The 27,532-nt window shown below is 41.9% G+C and overlaps 6 protein-coding genes and 1 long non-coding RNA gene across 11 annotated transcripts; 1 reads left to right on the top strand and 6 right to left on the bottom strand.

Moving 5' to 3' along the window:
• Positions 1-92: 92 nt before the first annotated feature.
• Positions 93-1,826, top strand: eif1ad (eukaryotic translation initiation factor 1A domain containing). The gene is made up of 5 exons (XM_049758140.2): positions 93-273; positions 698-809; positions 969-1,077; positions 1,163-1,271; positions 1,364-1,826. Exons 2-5 carry the CDS (start codon positions 723-725, stop codon positions 1,575-1,577), a joined length of 519 nt encoding a protein of 172 aa, XP_049614097.1. The 5' UTR covers positions 93-273; positions 698-722; the 3' UTR covers positions 1,578-1,826.
• si:dkey-160o24.3 (N-acetyllactosaminide beta-1,3-N-acetylglucosaminyltransferase 2) lies at positions 1,592-5,266 on the bottom strand. Its single transcript, XM_049758136.2, has 2 exons — positions 4,541-5,266; positions 1,592-4,409 (listed from the first exon to the last, which is right to left on the bottom strand). Exon 2 carries the CDS (start codon positions 4,403-4,405, stop codon positions 3,050-3,052), a length of 1,356 nt encoding a protein of 451 aa, XP_049614093.1. The 5' UTR covers positions 4,406-4,409; positions 4,541-5,266; the 3' UTR covers positions 1,592-3,049.
• Positions 5,267-5,406: 140 nt separating this feature from the next.
• On the bottom strand, positions 5,407-7,949 carry fgl1 (fibrinogen-like 1). Its single transcript, XM_049758138.2, has 7 exons — positions 7,802-7,949; positions 7,505-7,664; positions 7,269-7,437; positions 7,085-7,182; positions 6,363-6,451; positions 6,056-6,243; positions 5,407-5,925 (listed from the first exon to the last, which is right to left on the bottom strand). The coding sequence occupies exons 1-7, from the start codon at positions 7,868-7,870 to the stop codon at positions 5,733-5,735; spliced, it is 966 nt and encodes a 321-aa protein (XP_049614095.1). The 5' UTR covers positions 7,871-7,949; the 3' UTR covers positions 5,407-5,732.
• A 146-nt stretch (positions 7,950-8,095) lies between these two features.
• Positions 8,096-13,220, bottom strand: LOC125990694 (cyclic nucleotide-gated cation channel). Of its 4 annotated transcripts, none has more exons than XM_049758132.2 (16): positions 12,938-13,220; positions 12,559-12,648; positions 12,269-12,379; positions 12,007-12,198; positions 11,826-11,933; positions 11,604-11,710; positions 10,991-11,478; positions 10,626-10,904; positions 10,450-10,548; positions 9,973-10,350; positions 9,803-9,892; positions 9,266-9,399; positions 8,786-8,845; positions 8,526-8,645; positions 8,320-8,426; positions 8,096-8,251 (listed from the first exon to the last, which is right to left on the bottom strand). In XM_049758132.2, the coding sequence occupies exons 2-12, from the start codon at positions 12,645-12,647 to the stop codon at positions 9,370-9,372; spliced, it is 1,971 nt and encodes a 656-aa protein (XP_049614089.1). In that variant the 5' UTR covers position 12,648; positions 12,938-13,220; the 3' UTR covers positions 8,096-8,251; positions 8,320-8,426; positions 8,526-8,645; positions 8,786-8,845; positions 9,266-9,369. The 4 variants fall into 4 exon arrangements, with proteins under 4 accessions (XP_049614089.1, XP_068508789.1, XP_068508788.1 ...); XM_068652688.1 differs by having other exon boundaries at positions 8,526-8,642; positions 9,266-9,331; positions 12,938-13,217; XM_068652687.1 differs by having other exon boundaries at positions 9,266-9,331; positions 12,938-13,215.
• A 723-nt stretch (positions 13,221-13,943) lies between these two features.
• LOC125990818 (uncharacterized) lies at positions 13,944-15,437 on the bottom strand. Its single transcript, XR_011087950.1, has 2 exons — positions 14,498-15,437; positions 13,944-14,386 (listed from the first exon to the last, which is right to left on the bottom strand). It is a non-coding gene; the product is annotated as an uncharacterized lncRNA (long non-coding RNA).
• A 9-nt stretch (positions 15,438-15,446) lies between these two features.
• Positions 15,447-17,950, bottom strand: LOC125990738 (wee1-like protein kinase). The gene is made up of 9 exons (XM_049758133.2): positions 17,545-17,950; positions 17,176-17,375; positions 17,049-17,097; positions 16,804-16,976; positions 16,434-16,702; positions 16,288-16,356; positions 15,986-16,071; positions 15,724-15,894; positions 15,447-15,567 (listed from the first exon to the last, which is right to left on the bottom strand). The coding sequence occupies exons 1-9, from the start codon at positions 17,869-17,871 to the stop codon at positions 15,481-15,483; spliced, it is 1,431 nt and encodes a 476-aa protein (XP_049614090.1). The 5' UTR covers positions 17,872-17,950; the 3' UTR covers positions 15,447-15,480.
• A 1,846-nt stretch (positions 17,951-19,796) lies between these two features.
• On the bottom strand, positions 19,797-26,063 carry LOC125990867 (plastin-3). Of its 2 annotated transcripts, none has more exons than XM_049758179.1 (16): positions 25,853-26,063; positions 25,023-25,091; positions 24,377-24,528; positions 24,032-24,161; positions 23,821-23,953; positions 23,436-23,517; positions 22,852-23,017; positions 22,566-22,705; positions 22,261-22,356; positions 21,925-22,111; positions 21,479-21,557; positions 21,239-21,353; positions 21,016-21,149; positions 20,766-20,889; positions 20,428-20,552; positions 19,797-20,320 (listed from the first exon to the last, which is right to left on the bottom strand). In XM_049758179.1, the coding sequence occupies exons 1-16, from the start codon at positions 26,046-26,048 to the stop codon at positions 20,188-20,190; spliced, it is 2,061 nt and encodes a 686-aa protein (XP_049614136.1). In that variant the 5' UTR covers positions 26,049-26,063; the 3' UTR covers positions 19,797-20,187. The 2 variants fall into 2 exon arrangements, with proteins under 2 accessions (XP_049614136.1, XP_049614145.1); XM_049758188.1 differs by having other exon boundaries at positions 25,860-26,003.
• Positions 26,064-27,532: the final 1,469 nt, after the last annotated feature.

The raw sequence follows: 27,532 nt of genomic DNA on the forward strand, positions 1-27,532 counted from the left end.
TAAATAAATAAAAGTGATTGCTGTCTAAACTCCCAGGCGGTGGGTGGCAGTAATGCACTTGATCATCATATCAAAGAAGAAGAAGAAGAATATGCCACCAACGAAGAAGAAAGTCCCGAACCTTGTTCCGGAAGTGAGATAGAGCAGTAACAATAACGCGTGGTTCAGTTTGACTGTCGATAAATCAGAATTTAGATTATTTTAAAGTTATTTTAGGATCCTGGCAAGATTTACAGACACATTCGCAACTGTAAAGACTGACTTTATTCCAAGGTACTTTTTTAACTTTATCGCTAACTCGGCCAATCTTCGCGATGATGCAAACGTCAGCATGATGATTACTGGCATTTTAATTTAATTTATCGAGACTACTCTTTCAGCGACCTTATAATTTCTACATCTCGAAATGTTTACTTAGTTTTGCGAGGCATAATGTGATCTCTGTAGCCATTCCAATATGGGTTTAATTACATTAAAATATGTCATTACTGAGTTTGTTGTTGTCTTGTTTCAATTTCCGTCATTTCTTTTGTGGTCCATAGTATTGAGCAATGTGAAAATGATTTAAAAGGAGCATTGATGTTTTTATTTATTCGCAATGGGCAAGAAAAGCGAGAAATGTTTTTGAAATTTACTTAAGGTCTCACTGCTTCATTATTGTTTCTTACCATTTATGAAATGTTTTATTGATCCTTAGCTGGCTTGAAAAGTGAACACTGATCATGTCACAGGCCACAAAACGCAAGCACGTCGTCAAGGAAGTTCTTGGAGACTTTGTCGTGCCAACGGAGAACCAGCAGATTGTGAAGGTTGTGTCAGAATGATTTATGTTGTTGATAACAACATGAGTTAATTTCTGCTCTGACAAAGCAGAGAAGTAGTGACTAGTTTTCTGAGAATAAATATTTTCTTTTTGTGTTGCTTTTGCTCATTTTCTCTCTTTATTACCCCCGGGGACACTCTTGTAGGTGACTGGTAGCCGTGGTAACAACCTCCATGAAGCTGTCACAGCTCAGGGCGAGATGTTCTTGGTGAGCATGCCCACAAAATTCCGCAAGAATATTTGGATCAAGAGAGGTGAGTTGGCAGACTTGTGGTGTTTGTGACCCATTCCAAATGGTAAACAAAGCGCAATCATTTATATTTGTTTCTTCACATCAAGGTGACTATGTGATCGTGGATCCGATTGAAGAGGGGGAGAAGGTGAAGGCGGAAATCAGCACCATTCTGTACAAAGATCACATCATGTACCTGCAAGAAAATCATCTGTGGTGTGTAGCAAGTCAACTGAGACACACACACTCACCGGTGTTTCTTTACCTCAGCATTGCTTAGTGTTCTTGTGCTGTTTGTCTTTGTCCAGGCCCGTAGGCTTCGTGATCGAAAACAAGGTCATCGAACAGAAAGACAAAGTAAATAACAAAGAGCGGAAAGACCAAGAGGAATCCAGCAATAGCAACTCTGATGACAATGAGGATGATTTGTTTGTCAACACCAACCGCTGTACTTACCAGTACAGTGAGAGTGAAGATGATGAGGACAGTGATGCTCAAGAAGATGATGACACAAAGCGATAGCGGGAGCATGAGACTCATGTTGGGACAATTCCATTTTTTTTTGTCATCCTTCAACCTATTCCTTCGCATTGCAGCTGCTGGACACTTTAACAGCTGACCTTATTCTAGCATGTAATCAGCGGTGCAGGGGCACCCACTTTTGTATCTCGTGAAAGTAAAAAAAAAAAAAATAATCACATTTTTTTTCAAATGACAATTTCAATTTGATTGTATATTGTTTGTATGCTCATAAACTATACCTTGACATTACGTTGTATCAATTTAATTTCAAATTCTATCTTACAATATCTAGTTTGCAGCAGAATATATACCAAATAATTAATTGTGAAGCATTTTGTTAAACCTATGGAAAGTATTTGTATTATTTGCTATCGACTTACCTCGTGGAAGCAAGGATGAACTTTTATCAGCATTGAAACTTCTGAAGGGACAGATGGGACTCAAACCCATTGTCAGGTTTGCAAAGAGCAATTTCTCACAGGTACGGTTTGTGTAAAATATTTGTGTTGTCTGAGTAATTTTAATGTAGGAAAACCTATGTCACATTTCGTCCCCGGTTGTTTTATTATGTGCATATTGTCATAGTTTCTGTCAGCGTCTGTGTGCTCGCCCCTCCCTTCCTGTGTCTACTCTCAATCTACGGACTAATCACAGTCACCTGCCTCTCGTTACCTGTCGCGTATATAAAGCCTGTCTGCGGGGTCACATCCTTTCTTGTTTCTTGATTGTTTCTTGTCTCATGTTCTGTTGTCGCTAGTTTCTTGTGTCTTCTTGTCACCTCCCTCTTGTTGCCTGTCGCGTATATAAATCCTGTCTGCGGGGTCACACACTTTCTTGTTTCGTGATTGTTTCTTGTCTCATGTTTTGTTGTCGCTAGTTTCTTGTGTCTTCTTGTCCCACGTCTCGGTTAGTTCGATTTTTGTTTGCTGTTAGTCAGTCCCGTTGACTTTGCCGGTTCTGTTGGCTTGTTCCCTTTATCCTCCCTTCCAACTACCTGTTCCCTTCAACAAACCCTGGTCCAAGCTGCATTTGGTCGCTCTGCTCCATTCCGATCCGTGACAACCTATGGACTAGCCTGCTAGCTAGCATTAGCTCAACATGGCGCTATCCATTTTCCCATCGAAAGTGTGTCGATACTCCGAGCTAGAGAAAAATTATTCAGTCACTATATCTGAATTCTATTTTTTAGAAATGTAACAGTTGAAATGTAAATTCTAGCCAAGCAATTTACTTCACCTTCTTTTTGACTTACACCTCAATTAATATAACGGCATTTGAGACATCTAAATTTTCGATTCAAGACCCATTTACCAAAGAATACCTTAGTCAAGGGTTTGTTGAGCAGGTCTTGTGGCACCAAGAGAGCTAATTACCACCCGGACATACATGGCATTGTAGAAATGTCAGATGTTAACCGATTCAAATACAACTGTAGTGGAAGCAATTTATTTGTAGAACATCAGCACTTTTTGTTAGTTTATTCTTGTGTTTTTCCTCTTGTTAGAAACCCTCAGTGACACAAACCGACACTGATTCTTTGACTTAGACAATTTGTCCCACAGTTCAATTAGCTGCTTCGGGCTTCGTTTATGGACTAATAAGATTGTGTGATACGCACACGGCTCCTTGTCTTCATTGTATGGGAAGTCAAATGTGAGGAAGCCCGAGTGGTGGATGGGATGTGCGTTAAGCCGTGCCATGCACATGCCAACAAATACGTCGATAGGGAAGAGGTGAACTCTTCCAGAGATGTTGTGAAGACGTTTGGCCAGCTGGCCTGAGTACACCACGCCTCCACCACCTGCGTAGGTGGGATAGAGTCCCTTGTAGAAGCTGTCCGGCACAAAGTACTTGGACTGGTGAACTCGATTAGGAAAAGCCGCGCTGATGACATCACCGACCATGAATTCATTCATGATGTGTTCTGCGTTTGGCTTCTCTAGCTGGTTGTGGAGGTAGGTGATCATGTTCACCGTGTTGACAAAAACGTCGTCGTCACCTTTGAATACGAAGCGTGTCTTACTGCACTGGCGGGAGAACCAGTTCCAGAAGAGCACGTCCTTCAGGGTGAGGTTGAAAAAAGTGTCGTTGAAGTCCCACTGTAGAATATCGCCATATTGTTCGCCCTCTTCCTGTAGCAACTCGGATATGTCCCATTCAGAGTCTCTGGGGTATTCTTTGCCTAGCAGGAACACCCGGCGGATATATCCCCCAACTTTCTGTCTTGGCCTGCCGTCCATTCCACGCGTGGCCACCCAGCCCGCTTGGCCCCAGGTCTGTCGGATAGCCTGGCGGTTCTCAAAGTTCAGCGCGGTGGATTTAATGGCGAGGAGGAGCAGCGGTGGTTCCTTCTCATCAACTGCTCCTGCGCCACAGGTCATGTCAGCGGGCTGGATGAGGACCGGGTAACTTCTCCGTTTCATGTGGCTCACAAAATCTTGCATCTGCAGAGGTAGCTGCTCCATTTTCCTCCTCACGGGATCCAAGTCAGTCACCTCCGAGAAGCTTCGACTCATAAGGGAAACATAAAAGGCATGACTCCTAAACCTCATGTAGGCATTTTGGGGATTCAGAATTGGATTGAATTGGCGATCAAGGGTCAACTGAAGTTGGTTCCAAAAAGCCTCTTCGTGGAGCTTCCAGAAAGTTTTTGGCATGGACGCAAAGTTTTTATTTTTAAAACTTCCCGAGGCCACAAAATGAATACTTCTGGTGGTCTTATTCATGTTTGAACACACCATGATGCCGAGGAATAGGAAGAGCACGAGCAGGAAGATGCATGGGCTGCATACGCAGATCAACGCTCGACGATAGTGGCACCGTGCCATTTAACTGCAAAGCCACACATGATAGCTTAGTTTCAATAATGGACCCTTGGCAGTAGTGCTGAGTTGGCATTTGAGATGTACGCATGTTTTTTTTTTTAAATGGGTAAATTCAAAATTCAATTTTTTTCTGCTTACCTGATTTGGCCCAAGACTTATTCTGTTCTTCTGACAAGCAAATAGAATTAATTTCCCATGCTACAATGATGACTCCAATTGTTCCTCACACACTTAAATATGATTTCAATAATTTGGTCTGTTGACCAATGACATCCTTCTAATCTCAGAGGAGAGATAAACTGCAACTGCTTCTTCAGAGGAGCCGATTTAACGGCTGCTGGTATGTGCATAAGAAGTCCGCCCACTTGTTGCCTCATCAGGTACAACTGAAGGGAAGACGCTCATAAAACAATTCACACAATGGTGAAGGGGAACCACTGAAATTAAACCACTGCACACATCCATTGTATCTGACGATGGGAAAACTGATCTTATCTGTAAAGACTGTTTTTCCAGCTCCAATCCTTCCCCACACCCAAAATTTTAAGCTGACTAAAATTTGCATTAACATTGGTCACATTCTTCTTAAACACCCCCACCGGAAAGTTCCCCCACCCTGAAGAACCAGTCTAGCACCTGATTGAATGTTGCAAATCTTTCTGTGAAAGTCTCCTGAAGACATGAATGCATATTGTTGGTTAAATCACTTCCTAGCCCCCGTCAGGTTTGACCGGAATTGTGATTTCAACGCCGGTGATGCTTTTATGGTACATTTGGAATTGAGTCAGAGAGGAGCCCTGATGAAGTAGAATTGGTAGCAGGCCAAGATTTTGCCTCTAGGGGGGGCTTGAGTGATACAAAGGAGGGTGGGGAAATCATTTATAAATATATTTTAGAAAATCAAATCAAATGCAAGAGTGTCTTAACTGGGCTTACACAGATTCCTGACGGGCCTGTAGCACACCCTAGCCATCCCCAGTTGATACATTAAAACAATTCAAATATTATTTTTTAGTTTGTTGCTTTATGTAAATTGCTACAAAGTCAAAGAAATATGCATTTTTAAGCTAAGAGCCGCCGTTCAGTGGATTCTTTGTTGCTGAAATTTTGAGATCCAAGCATGTGGACTCGTCACTTCGTAAAAAGCAGCAATTCAGCAGATAGTGAGCAATTCTCGAAAAAGAAGCTTCATGCATAAATTCTTTATCCTCTGCAAAAGGCAACTAATATGTCTGCAATTTATCAACGAGTTGTGAGCGCCTAGATTGAACAGATGAATGGCCGTTGCATTAAACTCATTAAACATTTCAAGGCACCATCCAAGTTGAACTTAAGGATCACCACGGACAACATTAGGGTCATCCAAAGGGTCCATTTTGAAGTTGTCAGGTCGTAGTTTCATGATGCTGCGTTTCAGGGAATACCACCATCCTCTCCAGGTGTACCAAACCACACCATCATCTGTCAGTCCACTATAGTACCCATCGGGGTAGTACCTGCCATTGAGATGGGCAGAGTGGCACCTAGGGAGAAACCGAATCAAATGAAAAGGGCAAAGCATCAGGATGCAGGTATTTGAAAGCAACAAGGTACCAAAAATGTCCATTTCAGACAGCTTCAAAGTGTTCACTTGCAACCTGAAAGATGGCCTACTTGTTGAACCACCAGCCTCCTTTATCTTCCCGTGCACAACTGCCTTGATAGTTGTCGTTGTCCTTGTCATAGGTGCTGAACTGGACCCCCTGGTGAGCGGCCCAGTCTGACACACCGACCTGGTAGTTACCAGACAGAGCGTCTCCAGCCGTGCCCGTGTAGGCGCCGAAGGTGAGTCTGTAGTGATCCTGCAAAGATAAATGGAAGATGTGGTCAAGAGGAAATTAATTTGAAATCAGTGCAACACAATGAGTGATGGGGAAAGTATGAGATAGAAGATTTGAATAATCGTGCTATATGATAAAACCTTTTCATCCGCAACATTGAAGTTTCTGTAGTCGGCATAGCGCTGGTTGCCCTCAAAGTCTTCCAGATGAATTCTCAGTGTGTAGTTGCCTAAAACAAAAAGAAAAACTTCCATTGGACAAATTATTGACCAATTTGAGTTAAAAATAGCTTGTTCTCTTCAAACCATACTACGTATAGAGATGCAATATATAGCTCATTCAAATGAGCTCTTTTTGAGAAAATGAAATAATTTAAAAATACAAATAAAATCTCTGAGAAATTACTTATAAACCACTCCTCTCACTCAAGCTGTCTGAGTTCTGCTTTTGTTACCGTGACAACAATTTCCAGCACTTGTTCTCAAGCAACTCAGATTGTGAAGAGAAAATTGAATGACGAACAAATAAAATATTATTGGTATTTCACTTACGGGAGCAGCCCTTCCACATTGTTACCTATGTTAATTGTTAGTTTGAATATTCAAACACATGAGATGCTGTGCCAAATAAAATTGCCTTGCCTTGCAACACAATGCTATTTTTCTTCAACAAAGAATGGGCTTATGGAATTTGAATTCATTTCAGCAAAGGAACGTTGATATAACGTAACTAAATGGTAGCGTCGGGATCTTTTGCTAGCGTTCACAACTAAAATGCAAAAAAAAAAAACAATCCTAACAAATGTATTTATAGCACTTGGTGAAAAATGAATGTACAAAAGCTACGATCAACAAATACTGACCTTGTGCAGTGATAGAATGCAAGTTGTCATTCCCAAGCCAAAACTCATCAAGGTCTGCAATCATGTTTCCAAAGCCATCCTTGTATTCCACCCAGGATCTGGACGGACAGACAGACGTTTCGACCTTCCTCGCTATTCCGTCTGATTTATATTCATTTCATTACTGAGGCTACAACAGAAGCACCTGTTAAAATTTTCTGCTCCGTCGATCCTTTTTTGTATCACAGTCCAACCACCTCCTTCACTCATGTCACAGAAGACTCTGACCGAAGCATTGGAGCCATGCGGTCGGATATTGTAGTAACCGCTGGCTTTAGAGCCAGCGCTGTAGATGTTGGAGCAGTCTTCCAACTCTGTGAAATCAAATAAAATGAAAATAAACTCGCAGGAAAAGGGTGGCTGACCTTTTCACATCCTGACCTCCGTGCTTGGTTTGGTTGACCCTGGTATTTGCTTCATCGTCAGCTTGGTTAAACAGCCGTAGCCTGCGTAGGAGGAGATCTTGTTCTTGAAGCTGTCTTTTCAGATGATTCTCCTGTTCTTGCAGCCTCTTCAGTTCCTTGTCACATTGGTCTGATGCCTGCACGGGCGTACAAGAACAGCCAAAATCAGTCACTGGTAATTACGCACGTTCGCCATACAGTCAATAAAAGAATAATTCATAGAATTTGGGAAAGCTGCTTTTCGGGCTACAGCTTTATATGCGGTGAGACTTACGCAGAAAGAATGAAAACAAATTATGAAGACGCTTAGACGGATGCCAATCAGATGCAGTTGTGCAGCCATCCTCTTCTGAGTCAGTTCGAAATTAATCCCAAGTGAACAAACCTCTCTTTGGATTCAGTGTTTTTTTCTTTTTATAGCTCTTCCCGACATAACAACACCAGGGCCAAGACATTGACGAAATGCCTGATTAGCTGCAGTGATAAAACTTTCAAAGTATGTAGGAAATATTAAAAACAGATGGACACACATATTGTTATGGGTAACTGAGTAGATTTGAACGAAAGAAATGTTCCACATTTTTATTTGCTGATTTTTTGTTGCATTTTGGCGAGGATGGGGGGGGGGTCAAGAACAGCATAGTAGTGGAGCTGTCGAATCTTATTCAGTTCCTCTGCTGACAGCGTGTGTCTTTTCTCCTTGCCAATGTTCTGTCAGTTTTGCCTACCACAAAAGAAGAGCACATTATTCTGCGTGCATTGTTCAGAGTGAACCACTTGAAGTAGAATTACCTGTGCTATGCATGGATTGATTGCTTCCTTTCCGAGCTCTTGGGGTCATCCGGTTGTACGTCATCAGACTTTTTATAGTAATATTGTTGATCAGGGGGGCCAAACCTCTAAATTCAAACAGGTATAAAGTTAGTCGTCTAAAGTTTAGACTATTCAAACGAGCTGATTTTGAGAGAGAGAGAGAGAAAACATCTGGCTGAAAGCACCATGTCAGGCCACATCAAGCTGATGAAAAGAATAACGGGAAGTCCAACGGTGAAAACGTAGACGGCCCAGAGCCAGGGCCGCTCATCCGTGGCCAAAAGAAGATCTTCGATGAGGCTCTGCTGCAATAAATGTAACAATTCAAGCTGATTTGATTCCACTCTTGGGGCTCTAGTTTTGGAGACAGCTCAAAGAATGCTGAGCTCCTCAGCTCTTCTGGTGAGCAAGATTAAAATTATAATTATTTTGAAGCAGGTTTTACCGGTTCTGCTGCAGACACTGGCACCACACTGGCTGCTATCAACGCAATGCAAAGTGCCATCTGTGAAGAAGCACACTCAGCGCAAACATACGCCACAACACTTGACACTTACAGAAACATTTAAACAATTACGCTTGGGAAATTCTTGAGCTGTTGATTAGGGTTCCTCAGAATTAATTATGTCTGATAAGAACTCATTAAGCATTGTTTATAATCGTGTCTACATAAGCACACAAAGTGTGAGCATAAAAAGAGACGAAAAGTGTACAGTGCACACGCGCACGTGAAAAATAAATAATCAGCGTGCGATAAAGAGTCAATAAAAGAGTTTGATTTTCTGTTTTACTCTTGATCGGTCATTGCACTGCAAAAAGGAGGTTTAGGTTGTAGCTCTTAGAAGATTGACATAAATTGATGAAAAGAGTCACAATTGCCCGTTTAAAGAAGAAAAAACACAAGTAAGAATAGATAGACAATTACCTTTTTCCCACAAATACAGTGTTCTCACTCTTTTCACAGGACACTCCCACAGTCACTTCCTGGAGTCTTGCAGAAAAGTTATGTTGAACTTTGGTCGTTAATAGTCATTGGCTGACACAGTTGCAGAGCATGCACTTTCCATATCCCGAAAAAGAAATTTGATGTGGTTTTATGATCTTTACTTTAACATTTGCATCAATGACACTGCGAGTTCATCATGTATGTACATATTTAAAATAATTGCAGAAATATTTATTTAATTAATATCAAACTATTAAAATTGAAATTTATTGTACTGTAATGTCGATACCATCAGGGTTACAAGGAAAAAAAAAGACAAAAAATAAATAAATAAATAAATATATATATATATATATATATATATATATATATATATATATATATATAAAAAATATGATAGTCAGTGCGTCGTAGGAGGACTTAAAGCCGAATATTTATTTGGCTTCGCACCCCGCCGCCACCAGATACGCTGTCGTTGCCATCTGTGTCTGACAGAAAACCGCTGCCTGTGGTTACCGTGGTGATGTTGTGCTCGAGGGCTGTCATTCGCTGCTTCATTCGAAGCTGAGCGGAGTTGAACTCACTCTGCAGACGCGCCAAATTTGTCTGGAAATTAGACCATGAGAGAAACCAACACGCATTATAAAAGGCAGTGGTGCCTTGCAACTGGTAAGGTGTCAACTGACCTGCAGTCGATCCACACTGGTTTCCAACCTCTCCACTTTCTCCTCCAGTTCCTCCCCAGCAGACACATTAACTTCTTCCAGGAGCCCCTCCTTCCGCAAGATATCCCGACCCCTCTGTTCCAGTTGAGCCCTGGCGTCAGGGAACTCCTGCAGCGCGTCCATCAGGTCTTGTTTGGAAAGGCAGAAAAGGTCCGAGTATCCCAGACTGCGGATATTAGCCGTGCGGCGGTTTCCCATCTTGCTGCCACTGATGTTCAGGACGCTGATCTCTCCGAAGCAGCTACCGGCTGTGAGGACAGCTAACTGCGTGGCTCCATCCTCCCCCACCACGGCAAGGCGGCCATCTTTAATGATATACATCTCCTTGCCCACATCTCCCTTGGAAAAAGAATCAACAATACAATTTTAATCAATCTTAAATTTTGCAGTGTACTTCATGTGTGTTCTGTTGAAGCTGGCTCTCTATTTCAAACGGACCTTTCTGCAGATATAGTCTCCTGGACTGAAAACCTGTGGTTGAAGTTTGAGCACCAGCTCCACCAAAAGGCCTGCCTCGCAGTCCTGGAAAATACGCACCTAGATATGCACAATCACAAATATTTCCTTGTTGCAGGAGGAGCTGGAATGTGCACACTCTACAACAAGATCAATACCTTCTTCAGTGTGTCCAGGTGAACATTGATTGCAATCTCTGCTCTTAATTTACTGGGTAAGCTCCTCAGAACTTCCTGTTCATCGATGGTCTTCTTATTGGTCCAGAGGTAGTCAAACCACCTAATGACGCGTTGTTCTAACACCTTGTTGACATGCCTGAAGTGCATGTAATGCTTCAGAGAATCCACACGAGCCTGAAATCCTGCTCTCGTAGCATTCATATTTGAGATCATGGCTCCAACATTTCCCACAATGGACGCAAAAATCAGAACGCCGACCTGGAACAACAACAAAAAACTGCTCAGTTAGCAACTGTGGGACATCAACGGCTGTGTTAGATGAACAAATTTACTGAATGACCTACCAGAAAGTCAAATATTAGGAAGAGATACTCCTCATCTCTCACAGGAGGCGGAGTCTCTCCAATGGTAGTCAGCGTCAAAGTGGACCAGTACAGGCAGTATATGTAACTTCGGGCCAGGGAGGCATACTCTGGATCCGAGGCATTGGGATAAACCCAGGAGTCGGAACCCAGTCCCAGGACTTTGGAGAAACTGTAGTAGCCGCAGGCATTCCAGTGGATGATCACCAGGATGTAGACAACAAGTTTACAGATGCGGAAGGAATTTGGGTAGCCCGTTCTTGTTTCCGTACGTTCAAAGAACTCAAAGAGCCGCGGCAGGCGCAGCAGACGATTGAATCGGAGGAGAGGCGTGTGACTGACTCCAAAAGTCAAATATAACAGATCAGTTGGAAGGATGGAGCAGATGTCCAGCTTGCATTGTAAAGTTCGAATATAGGTTTCCCTCAAACGGTGGCCATCTTTCACCATCAGGCCCTGCTCCAGGAAACCTTGGGAAATACGCGTAAATGGAAAGCAATATCAAATAAGTTACTAAAATTGTTCCACAGTACAGTCTGGGATGTCATCACACGTGGCTCATCAATCTTGAATTTTCCGAGCAAATGCTAAGTACCCGTGTGGAGACGAACGGCGATGTCCAGGATGTAGACTCCGTCGCAGATGTAGTCCATGACCAGCCACACCAAAATATTTCTCGTCTGCAGCTCGTCAAAACAGGCCCTACAAAACCACATGCAACGGGTAACAATGAGTGACGAATCGAAGACCTGTGATTGAAGAAGAATCTGAGATATTTGATCTTAAGCAATTAGAGGAAAAACAAACTCTTTCCAACCTGACAACTAACAAGGTCCAGTTATAAAAAACAGCAGGACCAATCACCATCAGCCAGTGGTAATACGCATCATCCGATGGCGAAAGGATAACATTGTTACATTTCCTCCTAAAATAGAGAATACGGTAATAAAGAGTGAAGCAACTTTTATTTCATTCTCTGAAATTGTTCTTTTCCTTACTTTCTTTTTGAGCATCTCATTTCACCATCTGTATCCGAGCCATTGTGGCTGTGACTAAATCGGCTGGGTGGGGCATGTATGTCCAAGTGGGCGGGGCCTCGGAAACGCTCCAAAAAAGAGTCAGGCCGCTGTGTCTCCTCAGCTACGCTCTTCTGTGCCCATTCTCTCAGAGTCATCACCATGTTCACTATCCTAAAAAAATCAAAAACATAAAATAACTCGGCGACACCAAAACCGCTCATCTTATCAATCAATCTCATACCTGGTGAGAGCACCTCGGCCATGATGGGAATTCTGTGAATTGGCATCTCTCCTGTCAATGGCCGCCATTCTTTGTAGTTCTGAGGAAGTGTCATCGCACATCGACTGCCCTCTACAAAACACAAATGCGATGATAAATCAGCCGGGCTACTAAGCAGTAAAGATGAAACAACAATCATTAGCGAAAGATTTTCAGTATCCTAATATCAAATTGTCTGGATTCTCCTGTCTCCAATTTTGAACCTTAGTTTTATATAATTGTCAAGAGGCCAAAGGAGTGTGTGTGTGTACCTGCTAAGTGGGCTGTCGGCATGGTCACTCTCCTCCTCTTCCCATGTTTTCACAGACAACCTTTGAGAATCGTGCACTGGATGTGGCATACTGCACACAAATGCTCATTGTTACGTTGAGTCAAGAGACATTATTTAACATTCAGCTTGTATGTAAGCGATGACGTCATACTGTACACATATTATGGCAAGAAAGATGAAATATTGTGAGATTGAAGGACATTCACGTCAGTAAACATTAAAAAACACATCCATTGGCAGAACCATAATACTCAGTCATTTAGTAGCATGCATCACCATGGAAACCAAATGTCATGCCAATAAGATGGAAAATTGTTTCACATTATTAAAGAAAGATGAAAGAAAGATGTTCAACACACCTGGTAAATTTCCTGACGTGATGTTCAGCTCATGAAGAAATCTTCGTGTATGTGGATTCAGGCCGTACCAATTGTGAAGACTAATATTGTGAGGACTGAACACATCTCCTACATGATCACATGACACGCAAGCGTTGACAAAAGAATACTTTAAAATGCAAATTGTGTGTATGTGCATGTGTTGCTTTTTACTCATCTGAATTCAAGAGCGTCGTTTGAAGTGGCCTCACAACCACAAGTGTCTCCTGATTACAAAGATGTGGGACTCAGCACACAGAGACCTAGCCTTTGGTTTCAAGTCCTTATCTATTTTTTCATACTAAAACAAGGAAGGATCGTGATTATTTATGATATGAAATCATGCACAGATAAATGACGTGAGGGAAATGCGCATTACAACAAACTTAAGAATGTGTTGATTCTATTTTGACGTGTGGGTTAGATGTTGCTTCACGAAGATTGTGAAGGTTAATGTTACTAATTGTAAATAGGGAGAGCCCAGACACCCTGTGGACGTTATTCATTTTGGTCTCTTATTTCTGGGATATTATATTAACTATATTTCAACCCACAGCTTGTGACCAAAGATGAAGGTAGAAACATCCTGTAAATTAAGAGCTTTGCCTTTCGACTCAGCTCCTTCACCACGACACCACCGATTAGTCTATCCTTGCAACCCTCGTGAGAATGTCAAAGGTTTCTAAAATCCTCCAATAGAGTTTTTAGGACCGGGGTCGGCATTTGAATTATCACAGTAATTTTGACCCGGTCATTGCCGTCTCTGAATTTTTGCCCGAATGAGCAGTCGTTGGATATTTTTAGTTCTCCCTGGGTAGAAGACAAAATGAAAGGTTCAAAGAGAACGCTGAGAAATGATGACCTTATACTGTTTTAGTCATTTGAAAGTGTTTTTTGACCAGATTTTTCTGATATCACACAAAACTATTCTTTTTGTAGGTGCGTTGTACGTAAGCTATTTCAATCACTGAGCAATTTGAAACTGTCATTTTTAGGAAACACCATTTTATACTTCAAGGAGGCAACATATTGAAGGTCCTAATAATAATTCGAACAAAGTAACAAGACAGGACACTTCAACGACTTCAACTGTGCATACAACAAAATTAATGCCAATTAGGCTAGTACACAAAGTTACAACAGCTTCGAGGTCGGCTTTTTGTTTTAGCCGCTCAGGCGTTCGTAGAAAAAGAGGACACCGCTACTGTGAAGTTCTTGCGGTCGTCCCTCGATGAGTGACACTTGGCAGTTGTCTGCTTTGATGGTGCCGTGCGGCAACAGAAGGTAGGTCCAAAGGTGACCCGCGTAAGTGCCGTGACCCCTGTGAGCCAAGACGGATGTCAGCGTGTATGTCAGCTTCTGGTGGGGCTCCACATGTATGTCTATCTCTTCGCTGGAGCCAACGTGCGCACTTGCGTCTCCTCGTGGGAGCTGAACAGTCAGGATGTCAGGAAATGTCCAGAAATATTCAGTCTTTGTCACGTGCGTGCATGCAGCACACACTTGCTCACAAACGATAGCATGGCGAAACAGAGAGGAAACACTTTCTTTTGTGGCGGGTCCTGGCAGGACAAAGAGGTTGCCCAGGTCCAAGGTTTTGGATGTTGTTTTTTTGCAGTGTTGGCACGTCCTGACCGCCTTTACGGAAATAGTGGTCCGAAGACCACATTGTTGGAACCAAAACAACAAGGGCTGCACGAGATCCAGTGAGTCGTTCTGCCATAACAAAACAAGCTCCTGGCAAAGTCCAAACATTTCCTTGTCAGTGAATGTCCGTCCAGGATCTCGGAGAGCGCTGCAGAATACCTCAGCCAACTTTGTCATGGATGACACTTCAGCCAAAAGGCGGCAGCGTTTGGGTCCAAAATCCTTTTGCACCGCTTTCAGATGGAGCACCGCTTGTAGAGTTGCACTGATCCAGGTGCTGTGGAATGTGTTGGGAAACCTGCAGACGCTCCTGCATGGACTCTGGAGGTCATAGCTGGGCGTTAGGTCACGTGACTTGGATGAACCACAATCCATCGAACCGGCGCCACGCCCTCTTCTTTTAACCCCACGTCCACGTAGAACCCAGGACAGCAGGACTGACAACAATTGGTAGACCAGGCTAAAACCCAGTGAGACAACTAGCATCAATCTATTCAAAAGCATAATTTACCAGTTGAATTTACTTACGCTAAACAAGTACAAAATGTTCCATTCACATGTATGCCAAATACTGTTGACTCTTATTTGTCACGGACGTGGCCACACCTTCCCAAAAGCAAAACCTTCAAAGATATCTGAGGCCTTGATGTCTTAATGTCACATGATGATAGTCACATAAAAGTTGAAGATACTGCATATCCTATTTGTTTGTATGTGTACTCTTTGTATGAGAAATGTTAAAAATACTTCATGGCAAACTTACAGTAGAGAAAAAAACAGGATTTGTGGTAATGAGGTGGTGACTTTTTGAGGCAAATGTGTAAGAATCTGAAAATGTGACTCATACTTTACACAAGAGTTTTATTGGTATTTTTTCTTTACAATCTGTGTGTTGTCTGGATTGCTGAATTTCTGATGATGTCATGGGTCGAAGGCCGTCTTGTTGGGTCAGGGTGTATCATCATCTGAAAAGCAAAATAGGTACAGGATATATTAATGAAAATGTTTTTCAATTTCATGATGCATTTTTTGACCGATCCTTTTATCCATGTTAGTGGTTTCAAATGTACGTAATTGTCAACATGTACATTAGATGGCAGTATAAAACACTTTGCAGTCACCTCCAGAAGACTGAAAAACTCTGGCTCAAGCACACATGGCATGGTGGGAAGATCACCCTGTCGGATTTTGTGCCACTTGTGCCCGTTGGAGGGCAGAGCCTCCGCCCCCGAGGCGCTAACAACAGTAAGAGCAAGGGCAAAAATGTCGGCCTTTGTCAAGTTACTGTAGTCCTACAAAAGTAACAAAGGGATGAGGTTAGAATGTGTGAATTTCTCAAATGTACAATTTTTTCTCCCCATTTTCCCTCTATTGATGACAAACCTCTTGTAGAACTTCATTGGCCAGATATCTGCTGTCACCTTCTTCCACTTGAGGATTGTTTACCTGGGTCACATGACCAAGATCACCTGGAAGAAGGCACATATTTAATATCCAATGTCAATCGAGTGAAGGGGGGGGGGGGGGGGGGGGGGGGGGGGGGGTTGGCTTCATTAACAACAGAGGTATTTATTTTTATGCTGTGCACACCATTCGTAACCTGGAAACGTAAACCAAGGACACCCAACATAATGACGTAAGAGTTAAACGAGCAACAGAACAGAAGGAAAAAAAAAAGGTCATACCGATTTTGTAGGTTGGCTTGTCATCCTCATCACAGCTGCATCCGGGCTTCTTGGCTATAAAGATGTTGCCTTGGAATCCAAAACAAGACTCGGTCAGTTTTCCCATTTGCACTGCATCTATTTGTAGCACAACCACTAAAACTCACTCGGTTTGATGTCCATGTGCACCAGCGACATTGAGTGGATGCACTCCAGGCCTCGCGCAACTTGTAGCAGTAGATCTTTGAGGTCCGCTTCCGACATGGAGGCTAACCGCTTCGAGTTGCGTTCAATGGCGTCAGCTAGCGTGCCGCCGTCGCAGTACTCGTTCTGAATGAGCAAGTGGTCGTCCTCGACCCAAGACGAGTAGTAACGCACCACGTTGGGATACTGGGCCAGTACGGCGTGGGCAAACACTTCCCGCATGACGCAATGTCTGTATGGGAAGAACAAAGACATTTCAATGTTTTCACTATGTATGAAAACCCTTGACTTTTCACAATATCCATTTTTTGCCATATGAAACGCTCCACTTACTTATCTACCGATCCCATAAGTGGTGTCTTTGACCGCTTGATAGCGTAGATGCAGCCATCCAGCCTTTTCACACATTTGAAAACCGCGCCGAATTGTCCGCTTCCAATCGTCTCCAGCTCGAGGAACTCTGAGGTATACCGGGACGTCACATCGTTTCTTAGCGCAGTTAACCTCTAAAAGTAGCAAACATGGGGGTTACCACAGTTTCCCGTGACTTATACATCACTTCCAGAGAAAATGTTTACCTTAGAGTCTCCTTTAGCATTACTTGCATTCTTGTCTTCTCCATGAGACCTGGACAACAAAAACAGTCAGTGGAGAAAGCATGTGAACATGGGCACTGATCTCCAATGATCAGAAAAATGTACATACATGTGTGCTCTCTTGAACTGGTTCTTCTGCGGTGGAGGAGACTGGATGAGGAGCGAGAGGGGACTGAAAGGATTTGAGTTGACCTGAGGTCTGATGCTGCTGCCCTCTGTACTGGACCTTGCGGAACGTTTCCCATTCTTGAATAGAGATCGCTTGCAGGGAAAGGTGATGCTGGAGTTCTTTGCTGGGGATAACACACTCTGCGCAAACATACAAAGTGATACTCATCAATACAGGTAATTTTTCAACGGTCACTTTTGAAGCTCCGATTTAAAATTCGACCGTTAAATAACAGACGCAACACGCTAAGAAAAATAACAACGGTACAATAGTTGGAATACTCAGAGAACGTTATCGTCTAATACAAACCGTTGCATCAAGCGGCGTGTCCAAAAGTCTTCGTCTCCTGACGTTTTTGCACCGAGTGTTCGTAGATGTGGTTTGCGGTGAGGTTCGTTCCGGTGAGTCCTCGTAGAATCGTGAAGGCTTTTTGGTAGGCGTGGAGCATGTGGCCAAGACAACAGTGCTGGGTGATCCGCAGCTTTTCAGGCCCCACAGCGTGACTTCGTCACCCCCGCATGAACGAATCCTCACGGGGCTACTGTGGAATTTTAGCCGCTTGACAGCGGTGCTTCGTCGCTCGCGCATTGGAACGCTCTTTTCGATGTCCCCACTCGGCTTCGGTGTCGTCTCCATGGCTTCGTTTGTCTTCTCCCGTACGCTTTCAAAGCACCGCCAGGCAGTTGGTTACGTCATGGGATGGAGCCAATCAGCGGTTCGTTGTGCTACTTCATCGTTTGGTTGGTTGGCAGCTGGCAACCATAAAAGTGCCGCTGTCGCCATCTACCGAGATTTTGTAGTATAACCATCCTCGCATCATTTGATTGGTTCGAAATGTATAGAAATGGTACGAATAGAATTCTGGAGAGTACTTTTCTTTATGTTTGATAAATATATGGAAATCCGTTTTTAAATTACTAAATAAATAATACTGTATTCTGTTCTTTGAAATGCAACATAATGTAGGTGGAATGTCTATACTCTAAGCCAGGGGTCTCAAATTCATGGCCCGCGTGCCAATTGCGGCCCTCGGGACAATATTTTGCGGCCCCCTGCGTGACATCTAAGCTGTGTGTTAGTGCGGCCCGCGAATTTCTTTTCGCAAATGCATCTGGCCGTTTTATTTTTTTTGACACGTATGGGCTCCCGTAGCTCAGGCTCGTGACAACTGGGCCAATTAGGCTAATTGGCGAATTAGCACTTTGACATGTTTGAATGAGCGAGTGGAGGGAAATATCTTGTCACTGTCACCTAGTGCTGTACATTGTTTGTCAGCCCCCGTCATGTCTGTTTCAAAACCTGCCGTGAAGAGAAAAGTTGCGGATGAGCACAGGCAATTTCAGGAGAAGTGGGAGGCGGAATATTTTTTTGTTGAGCACAGGAACGTCGCAACCTGTCTAATATGCATGGGTAAAGTTGCTGTTAACAAAGACGTCAGACGTCATTACTCAACTAAACATGCTGAGGAGTATGCAAAATACCTGGGAGATGAGCGAGAGGATCGGGTCGCCAAACTTAAATAATCTCTACTGAGGCAACAAGTTTTTTTCAAAAAAAAAAAAAACAAGCAAAGAGAACGAAGCGGCTGTGAAAGCTAGCTATGTTGTGAGTAAAATGATAGCAAAAGCTGGAAATGGATTCAGGCACAGCATTCAGTGGTGAGAAGTATGCTGATACCATTGGGAAGCTACAAGAAGAATTTGATCACAGGTTTGCAGACTTCAAGACACACAGAGCCACTTTTAACATTTTTTGCTGACCCCTTCTCCTTTGATGTTGAGGATGCCCCCCCTGTTCTGCAGATGGAGCTAATTGACCTGCAGTGCAATACTGAACTCAAAGCCAAGTTCAGGGAAGTGAGTGGAAGAACAGTGGAGCTTGGACAATTTTTGAGAGAACTGCCCCCCAGCTTCCCTGAGCTTTCCAGGATGTTCAAGCGGACCATGTGCCTTTTTGGCAGCACCTATCTGTGTGAAAAGCTCTTCTCCACAATGAACTGTTCCTGTTCTTCATGTTCTGCATGTTCTGACTGTTAATTTGTTCAAATTGAGAAGATTGGATTAGGACCTGTTTTATGGATTACTTTTGTGGATTACGATTTGTTGCAGCCCAGCCTCACCCAGACTCTACCTCCAGCGGCCCCCAGGTAAATTGAGTTTGAGACCCCTGCTCTAAGCAAAAACATACATCATGCATTTCTGCGGGGGCCACGTTTTCCTGAGATAATGTTCAGCATCATTTTTTTTTTTTAACACGCTCTAAATATTCAGGTAGGCAGGATATTGTCGTCTATCAATATGGGCAACAAATAATGCTTCAGTTTGAAGTTTTGCTTTCAATAAAATAGGCTGCATTAATAGTCCATACCACCACTAATGATAATAATAATCATGACCATCATCATCATCATCCCTCACATGATGCAGAGCAGTATTGAACTTTCTTTGAAACAGTTCTTCTCTGTTAAAATCTAATTAACCACTGGAATAATAGTGCGAAATACCATAAATGCAGCTTCGTTAAATTATGGTAAATGAATCACAGATTGTGAAAGATGAAAGGACTGTTTTACATTGTTTTATTAAAACACGGTATATGCTGGTTAAAATAACAACTTGCATACAGTCTTAAAATGAGTCCCCATGTAAAATAGTACAGAATGTATGTAAAAAAAAAAAAAACAAGGCTTTTGATTTCTGGATTTCTATTTTTTAACCGGCTTCGCCCTATTCACAGTGAGGTTGCAGAATTCCCCAGCATGCACCGGACAAAGCTGTAGGCTGATATACCGCAGATTTGAGATCCCAAAAACAACTCAGCCACTATGTTGCCCCCCAAATAAAAAATTATATATGAAGAAACACCAAGCTGCTAAATTGACCCCTTGTACCCATTTGGCTACCCGAGGACCAGTGTGGCAGTCCAACCAGCAAAATGAATATCAACATCCCTTTATACCCTTTTCATGCCTCTTCCCATCAGGCAGGCGAAGATGGTCATCACCATTTTGGGATTGACCTCTACCAAGTCCTCCGGCAGGGCGTACACTTTAGCGCCAATCTTTCTTGCCATAGAAATAGCATACCTAGTGCAGAATAAAGTCATGATTACAGCCATAAGATGTATCAGGAATGGATGGTACAATATGTATGATTTTATAAAATGATCAGTCAGAGAACAAGTGGGTCTTACTTGGCATTCTTGAGTTTGTCCTCATCTGTGAGATTTTCTTTTAGAACCAGCTCAAAGTTCACACTCCCCGGTTGGATGGCATCGATTAGGTCCAAAACTGGAAGGCTAGTATTGAGTGACCTGTCCTGGACAGCAAAACAGATCAAATTTTTACCATATGAGCCTCACCCTTTGTTGGGACACAACTGTGAGATTTAAAGATTAAAACATACAAAGTGAGCTTTAAAAATATCACCATAACACCATTCAACATGTTTTTTTTTTTTTTCAACTAGCCCAAGAACCAATTTCAGAACATATTGACAAACCAGGCTCACCCTTACAAATATTGTTATTACCTTGAAGCTTTTGATAGAGGACGTCTTGTCAGCTTCAGACAAAGTTTTGTTCACCCATGTGATTATTAAATCCTCTCCAGCCACATCTCCATCCCCGAGGTCTTCGAGCAGATTAAACGTGTACCTAGATTAGGATCAAAAATCATATTTATCAGACAATAAAAGACGTGGGTCCTGTTTGGAATCTGATTTATTGAGTCCAGTACATTCAGTCCTGCTCTCATGGGGGATATTATGAACAATAAATCACCTTCTCATCAGCTGCCACACTAGCGCAAGGGTGAGAGTGGAATTTCCATCATGGAGATCCTGTCCTGCGATTCCCACTAGCGAGAAACCAGCTCCTTTCTTTCCCAGATGCACAGCGTAGTTACAGTTTTCGATCTGCCACAGAGATACACACACAAATGCATTTCTCCCCCAAATTTTGGGAACCAGTTACCAATGTGTAAGGCGGCACACTTTAAATTGACCTTTTTCAAATGGCCTGACCCGGCCTTGAATGGAGGCTTGTTGACTCTGTTCCAGTCCACTGGAACCTTACATTTTTCATATAGTTGGAGAATAACCAAGGCATCGTGCAGATCACTGCATGAAACCACATCCACACTAAAGTTAGGTGTCCGAGTATCAATACAGCAACAGGGAGACAGAGCGACTGCTCCAACATGTGGCTTTTGACAGGAAGTCACTGGATGAGTGGAGAAACTGACCCATAGATGTGGTGAACATATGGGGTGACCCCTTGGGAATTCATCCAGTTCCTGAATGTCCTCTCCTCTCTGGTCTCACCTTGGAGGTAGAAGAAGAGGAGAGACAAACATTTCAGGGTTAGATGTATGTACTACATGATACTTATATAAGACATTCTAAGTAGACAAATGTTCAAACTGCAATTCATATCCCTACTGTTGTTAAGGGACCAAAAACAAATTATATTCATGATATATCTTTATTAAATTGGCCAATTATTAGATTATCAAAATTGTATTCTGCCAAACATTGGAATTGGCTGAAAATGAATCCATATCTGTCTGGCCCTAGTTTTGTGCTCCTTTATTTCCTATTTGGGAATTTAATATTCTTTACATCGGAAATTTAAACATGCCTGACTTTGAGACAGTAGACTGCGAAGCAATGTTAACTGAATGAGCCTTACTCTCAAGATTCCAGTCTTGGTTCTCTGGTTTCGTCAGAGCCGGGTGTTTGTTGAAGAGCGTGGCCACAAAGGCCATGTTGAGCCTGGAGTTTCCGGACACGACATCGGTAGCTGTCACAAACTGTCGACAGCCAAGAAGGTCGGCTTGCTGCAACATAAGCTCTGCTCTCTTTGTGAGATCTTTCTCCTGAGGACACACGTAGATAGAGATAGAGACAATGAGCTCTACAACCCTATACAGATGAATATTTTATAGCATATGTTTTTCAGTGACCTGATACTGTAGTCCGTAAGAAAAAATTATATGTACATATAGGTTTTGCTTTGGTATCTTACATAAAGTCCAGTCATATCAATTTCAACTCGCTCAACGTCCTCTTTGCTGCCATCTGGCGCGATCTGCTCCAGTAGGTGGAAATACGCCTTGGAGTCCTACGTACACAGTAAGAGAGAAAAGTTCAATTAAAGCCCTGAAAGCCCCCAAAAGACCATGAAATTCTACTGCATGACTCATGTTGTCAAAATTAAAAACTATGGCTTGTGTGCCTCCCATGAGTTTCCTTGAATGCAATCATGGAATTCATGCACAATCACAAAACAAGTGCAGTACAAAATCTTGCATTACAGTCATGTTAGCGAACCTTAATATCCCCTGAAAAGTTTGACAGGGTCATGCCAACATTCTTCAGGTGGAAATTGGCCCAGCGTAGCAACAACTCCTCTGGGCTGAGTTTCATCAACTCCTCCAAAGTCTCCCCCTCTAGCAGCAGTGCCGCAATGGCTGCACATAAGAAGCAGGACAATGATGAAATCAACATTTTTATCTCCTAGTATTACTATTATAAACGGGCTGTAGGTTTTGTGATGTTTACAATTCCCCATCCACCACCAATCTTACCGTGTAAAAGTACGTTATTGTGTCCGTACCTTCATTACGGCTCAGCTCGATATCTGCAAAGAGTCCGATCTTTATAATTTGCCAGAGGAGCCCGAGGGCCAGATGAGGTTTTCCCTCTTTCAGATCTTGAGCCCCAATGTTGACAACTTGGCAGCCGATTGCCGAGGCTGAGTTCAGAGCCAAATTGAGATTCTCCTATTTTTGACAAACACAATTAAAGGCAAACAATTCCCAAGAGTGAGAATATATTTTGGATTTCTCAAGGAAAATGTTATTATCAGTGTCATGCTTTTGCAGCACATCATCATACATGTTTTTAGGAACACAGTATATAATTCCATGTACATATCACGGTACTTCTTGTAACCGTTAGTGTAGGAAAATTCACACGAGCTAGCTGCTATAAAGCTATTTATGTATGAAACAAATCATGTAAAATGATTACGTTAGTTACGTAAGTTATCAATACATGGATTGCATGGCTACACCTGCTCTGCAGTCTGCTTTGTCAATTTCATGATACATTTGTAAGAGAAAAAAAAAAGGTTACTGACGCAATGCTAATTGTGCATTAATGCTATGCTAAACAACAGAATACAAACAGGCACCCCACCTGCGTAGTGAATGCAGTGAGTTTCTTTGTATTGATGGTTCGCTCATCAATGGTCTCGGGAACAGATTGGTTGATGAGTTTGCTGCGCAAACAAATCAGAGGTTCGGTAGGATAAACTACATTGTTTGAGTTAAGTCAATAAAACAATGCTAAGCTAGTACATATTGAAATAAAAAAAACATCCGTAGATGTATAGTATAGACCTGAGGGAACTATAGCTGGCAGGGTAGATGAAAATATATCCAAGCATTCATTTATTAGTAGCATTAAAAAAAATCCAAAGTGAATTTACTTCTTGTGTCAAACCAAAGACCATGAAATATTAATGTGATTACTGATCCTATATTGCATAAACATGCTGCTAGGCAGTCCATTAGAAATGTACCAAAGGAGGATGCCATCAGCCAGCGCTTTGAATAGAGCTCCGGTGTTTGGGTTGATGGGCAGCACGTGTTGGCAGTCGAGATCCTTCTCCAAAGTAGAGTTGATGTAATTTGCAAAGGCATAGCGCTCTTGTTCTGGAGGACATGACTAGTTTGTAAACTTTAAACGTTTACTTAGAAATTCTGGTATGAACATGAAGAAGAATTTCTTACCAGAAATTGAATGTTGTGTTCCTTCACTTGAAATTTCACTGGTGCCCCCAATGGCAACAATGCCTTCTTTCCTGTTGAGAGCATTTCTGAACCCTTGGGCAATGCGGTCGTTCTTTAATTCCTTGAATAGCTGAAGGAGTCCACAAAAACACACCATTTTAAAATCTAAACTTGATTCTTTTCTTTATATTATATGAGCGATTTTAAAGCAGCATTGCTCAACTACAATTATTGGAATACTGTAGTTGGAAGGCAGCTTTACCATATATGTAAAAATATTTGACAAGAGTTAGTTAGTTAGTTGGTTAGTTGGTTAGTTAGTTGGTTAGTTTGTGTGTTACCTACAGAGGTGAATTCTTCAAGGTTGATGTGGCCGTCTTTGTCTCGGTCAAGTTTTTGGATGATCTCCCGGAGCTGGAAGCCAGGTACAGAAAACCCAACCTCACGAAAGAGATTACCAAGTTCCTTGATGCAGATGTATCCATTGCTGTCCACGTCTATAGGCATTGGATGTGGTAGAAAGTGAGAAGAGAAAGCATAAGTGAAAAAACACTTTTGTTCTTGACAATTTCTTTTAGGATGGGGGTGATATCTGTCTCTTTATTTTTCAAAATGTGTTTTTCTTTAGGTTCAGGGTTTCAATCTTAAATTGGGGCTTTGTCGGTGATACTGCATCCTCTCCTGGACAGCAATCTATTTCATCAATATTCCATAACATATACTGTGTCACAACAAAATGATGTCATATGAGATCTTGTTTGCAACTGACAATATGACATGACAATAATAACACGTAGTGAAAGCCAAATTGAGCAAATTGGCTATTTCAGAAGTGTGTGTCAAACTGGTAGCCCTTTGCCTTAATCAGTACCCAGGAAGTAGCTCTCGGTTTAAGAAAGGTTGGTGACCCCTGCTGTGGGTATTTGTTATTATTTCACCTAAAACTCAATCTGACTGTGAAAACAACACACAATATCAATGTTTTACTCACCTACTTTCTGGAAGGCCTCTCTAATCTCCTCCATTTCCTCGGCATTTATCTCCTGCGACATTGTGACGCCTGACAGAGGCCATAGGAGAACAAGAAGAGGCTACATTTAGGTATTGTGGCTGGGATGTAATTACGACGTGTCTTTTGAAGAGAGTAATGTAAAATAGTTTAAATCGCCATAATATTCTATCCCACAGCCACTTGTCCTTACTTCCACCAGATGGCACTGCTTCAGAAGGAACACGTTTTCCGTTTTTCCCCCCTCTGAATTCTATTATTTTTTTTCCTTCTTAAATGCGGTATATTGTATGTCTAAAGTATATCAATGTCATAAAATAAAATTACTTTAATATTTTTAGTAAGCTTGACCCCCCCTCTCCCTCAGTTGCTGAAACGTCATAAAATCATATTGGCACAATAACCACAATCATCTCAGGTATCACATTCTTATATTGTCCATTACACAATGCGTGTAGGGTAACTTCAATTTCATCCGCATTCTCACGGTCACACACGTTGACAATGACGAGGGAGTTTGTTAAGGTATTATTCATTGAAAAAATACCCTTACATTACACTCTACCCTAGACTACTACAGGTTCAACTCTTAGGATTTATTTCTTCTAATTTACACCATACGACTATTAGAATGACAATACATACAATAATGCCAAGAAGACGATATGTATAAAATGGATGAATTGAATAGCAAGCAAATGTACAGTATAATGATACTACTGCACTGCTTTTGCATCTTTCTAGACTGGAGTGTAATATGACAGGTGTAACGTTATATGGGAAGCATGGATGAGTGGAAGAGAAAGATTCACCTCTTACCTGAAGTCCGACAAGTGACTGAGTAAAATTAAATCCCCCTGGGAGAGAAGTCCTTGCTGTGTCAGCTTGAGGAAGCGACCGGTTTTCTTCAGCCGACACCGCCCGGCGGCGAGAAAAGTAGCTCCACCCATCCGTGCTATCTTTTCTTTTAAATCGAACCTCGCACTCCCTCCTCCTTGTTTCTCCCATCAGCAGCAGTCAGACGAGTGACCTCCTAAGAAAAGCATCATTTTCATTATGCGTTTGGAAGAAAAGTTTCCATTCAAAATCAGAGGCGTAAAATTTTGCCAAATAATTCATTTGCAGTGGTGGAAAGAAACGGAGTCAATCAGAAAATGAATTTTTTTTTTTTTTTTAAACTCCCAACATTTGTTAACAGACGCTGCATGTCTTTTAGTAACTAAACTATTTTATTGAATACGGTTTGTCAGAATTAACCATAGATACTTTTGTAAATCTGGAAAGAAGAGCCTCAGTCAAGTTTGAAATAAAATATGGCTTCTTGTGCAAGAATGCTGAGTGCATCATAGCTCAAGTATGTCTACATCAAATTTGAAATGACACACAGTTTGAAAGTCCTGTTCTTACAATGTTACATTGGGAAAATCTGCTTTGATTGTAACATGGGCTCCAAAGGTTTCACTGCTGCTTCTACCAGTCTCTACATGCATGAATTCCACATCCCTACTCCACTCATACCTTTGCAAGTGAGCCCTCTCCTTTTCCCGAGTCTATCCCCTCCCATCCCACCTCCCAGTGATGTGCTGAATCTTGTCGGAGTAAATTCCTCTCGTGTAGCCGATTCCCACCAAACACTTTTGAGAAGGCCTTATTTTGTCAACTTTATTTTAGTACGTTGTTGAGTTTCAGTCCATAGTTGAAAACTTGTTTCTTGCACAAACATGTTCACTTATGTCGTTTTTAAAATATCCCAGTGCTCAGAAAGTTAGCACTATAGCGAATCAACAAAAAACATTAATTAAGCCCCTTTCATAGTTCAAACTCTATATCTGTCTATGATAGCATTCAAATTCTATCTAGATGCTATTATTTTAATAAAAGAAAACATTTAATTGTGGCATAGTTCTGTCTGATGAAAATAAAATCAAAGTATTACGATATGTGTTCGGTCATTCAAGCAGCACTACAGCAGTTATTAGCATGTCATTATTGCCATAGTCATGAAAAAACACAAATTCAACAAAAAGCACACTTGTTTCAATTCAAATTTTGTAGATTTTGTGGATGACCGAGAATCTACATAAAGAAAAACATTTTTAGCAAGTTTTCTTGTATTTTATTGATATGAAGCCAGTATGTTAGAAATGGTTTAGGTAATTAGGGTAATCGGCACCGTCTCACCTCAGACAGAAAAGGAATGGATTGCATTCAAGGACAAAGGCTGTTTCATTTCATCCGCCTGTCTTCTTACACTGATGTGCCTGTAAATCTGCTTTCACATGACCTTTCTCCAGAGTGCAAACGTTACGCTCCAGAGCAGCACTTGTTCCCGTTACATTAACTTTACTGATAGGATTTTTCTTAAGGCGGCAGAGTTGCTTGGTGCCAGTTTTTACATTTCTTGTTGCATGGCATGGTAATTCTCTTATTTACAGATATAACTTAAATTGCCTAACCCAGCCCGACACTGAGGTTCTCCACCAAAGAGGAAG

This window comes from Syngnathus scovelli, chromosome 1 (genome assembly GCF_024217435.2).
Source record: "Syngnathus scovelli strain Florida chromosome 1, RoL_Ssco_1.2, whole genome shotgun sequence".
NCBI classification, from domain to species: Eukaryota; Metazoa; Chordata; class Actinopteri; order Syngnathiformes; family Syngnathidae; genus Syngnathus; species Syngnathus scovelli.

Coding starts and splice junctions, on each gene's coding strand:
- eif1ad (XM_049758140.2), top strand. CDS start 723: ATGTCACAGGCCACAAAACGCAAGCACGTCGTCAAGGAAGTTCTTGGA. Junction 810..968: donor AGAACCAGCAGATTGTGAAG/GTTGTGTCAGAA, acceptor ACACTCTTGTAG/GTGACTGGTAGCCGTGGTAA. Junction 1,272..1,363: donor CTGCAAGAAAATCATCTGTG/GTGTGTAGCAAG, acceptor GTCTTTGTCCAG/GCCCGTAGGCTTCGTGATCG.
- si:dkey-160o24.3 (XM_049758136.2), bottom strand. CDS start 4,405: ATGGCACGGTGCCACTATCGTCGAGCGTTGATCTGCGTATGCAGCCCA.
- fgl1 (XM_049758138.2), bottom strand. CDS start 7,870: ATGGCTGCACAACTGCATCTGATTGGCATCCGTCTAAGCGTCTTCATA. Junction 7,665..7,801: donor TTTGTTTTCATTCTTTCTGC/GTAAGTCTCACC, acceptor ACGCCCGTGCAG/GCATCAGACCAATGTGACAA. Junction 5,926..6,055: donor GGAGGCTGGTGGTTCAACAA/GTAGGCCATCTT, acceptor GTTTCTCCCTAG/GTGCCACTCTGCCCATCTCA.
- LOC125990694 (XM_049758129.2), bottom strand. CDS start 12,647: ATGCCACATCCAGTGCACGATTCTCAAAGGTTGTCTGTGAAAACATGG. Junction 11,479..11,603: donor CGCCGTTCGTCTCCACACGG/GTACTTAGCATT, acceptor GTATTTCCCAAG/GTTTCCTGGAGCAGGGCCTG. Junction 10,905..10,990: donor TCCTAATATTTGACTTTCTG/GTAGGTCATTCA, acceptor TTGTTGTTCCAG/GTCGGCGTTCTGATTTTTGC.
- LOC125990738 (XM_049758133.2), bottom strand. CDS start 17,871: ATGGAGACGACACCGAAGCCGAGTGGGGACATCGAAAAGAGCGTTCCA. Junction 16,703..16,803: donor CTTATGGGATCGGTAGATAA/GTAAGTGGAGCG, acceptor CTTCCCATACAG/ACATTGCGTCATGCGGGAAG. Junction 15,568..15,723: donor AGTTTTTCAGTCTTCTGGAG/GTGACTGCAAAG, acceptor TTTGCTTTTCAG/ATGATGATACACCCTGACCC.
- LOC125990867 (XM_049758179.1), bottom strand. CDS start 26,048: ATGGGAGAAACAAGGAGGAGGGAGTGCGAGGTTCGATTTAAAAGAAAA. Junction 23,518..23,820: donor GCTGATGGCATCCTCCTTTG/GTACATTTCTAA, acceptor TTGTTTGCGCAG/CAAACTCATCAACCAATCTG. Junction 21,354..21,478: donor TATGTTCACCACATCTATGG/GTCAGTTTCTCC, acceptor GGTTTCATGCAG/TGATCTGCACGATGCCTTGG.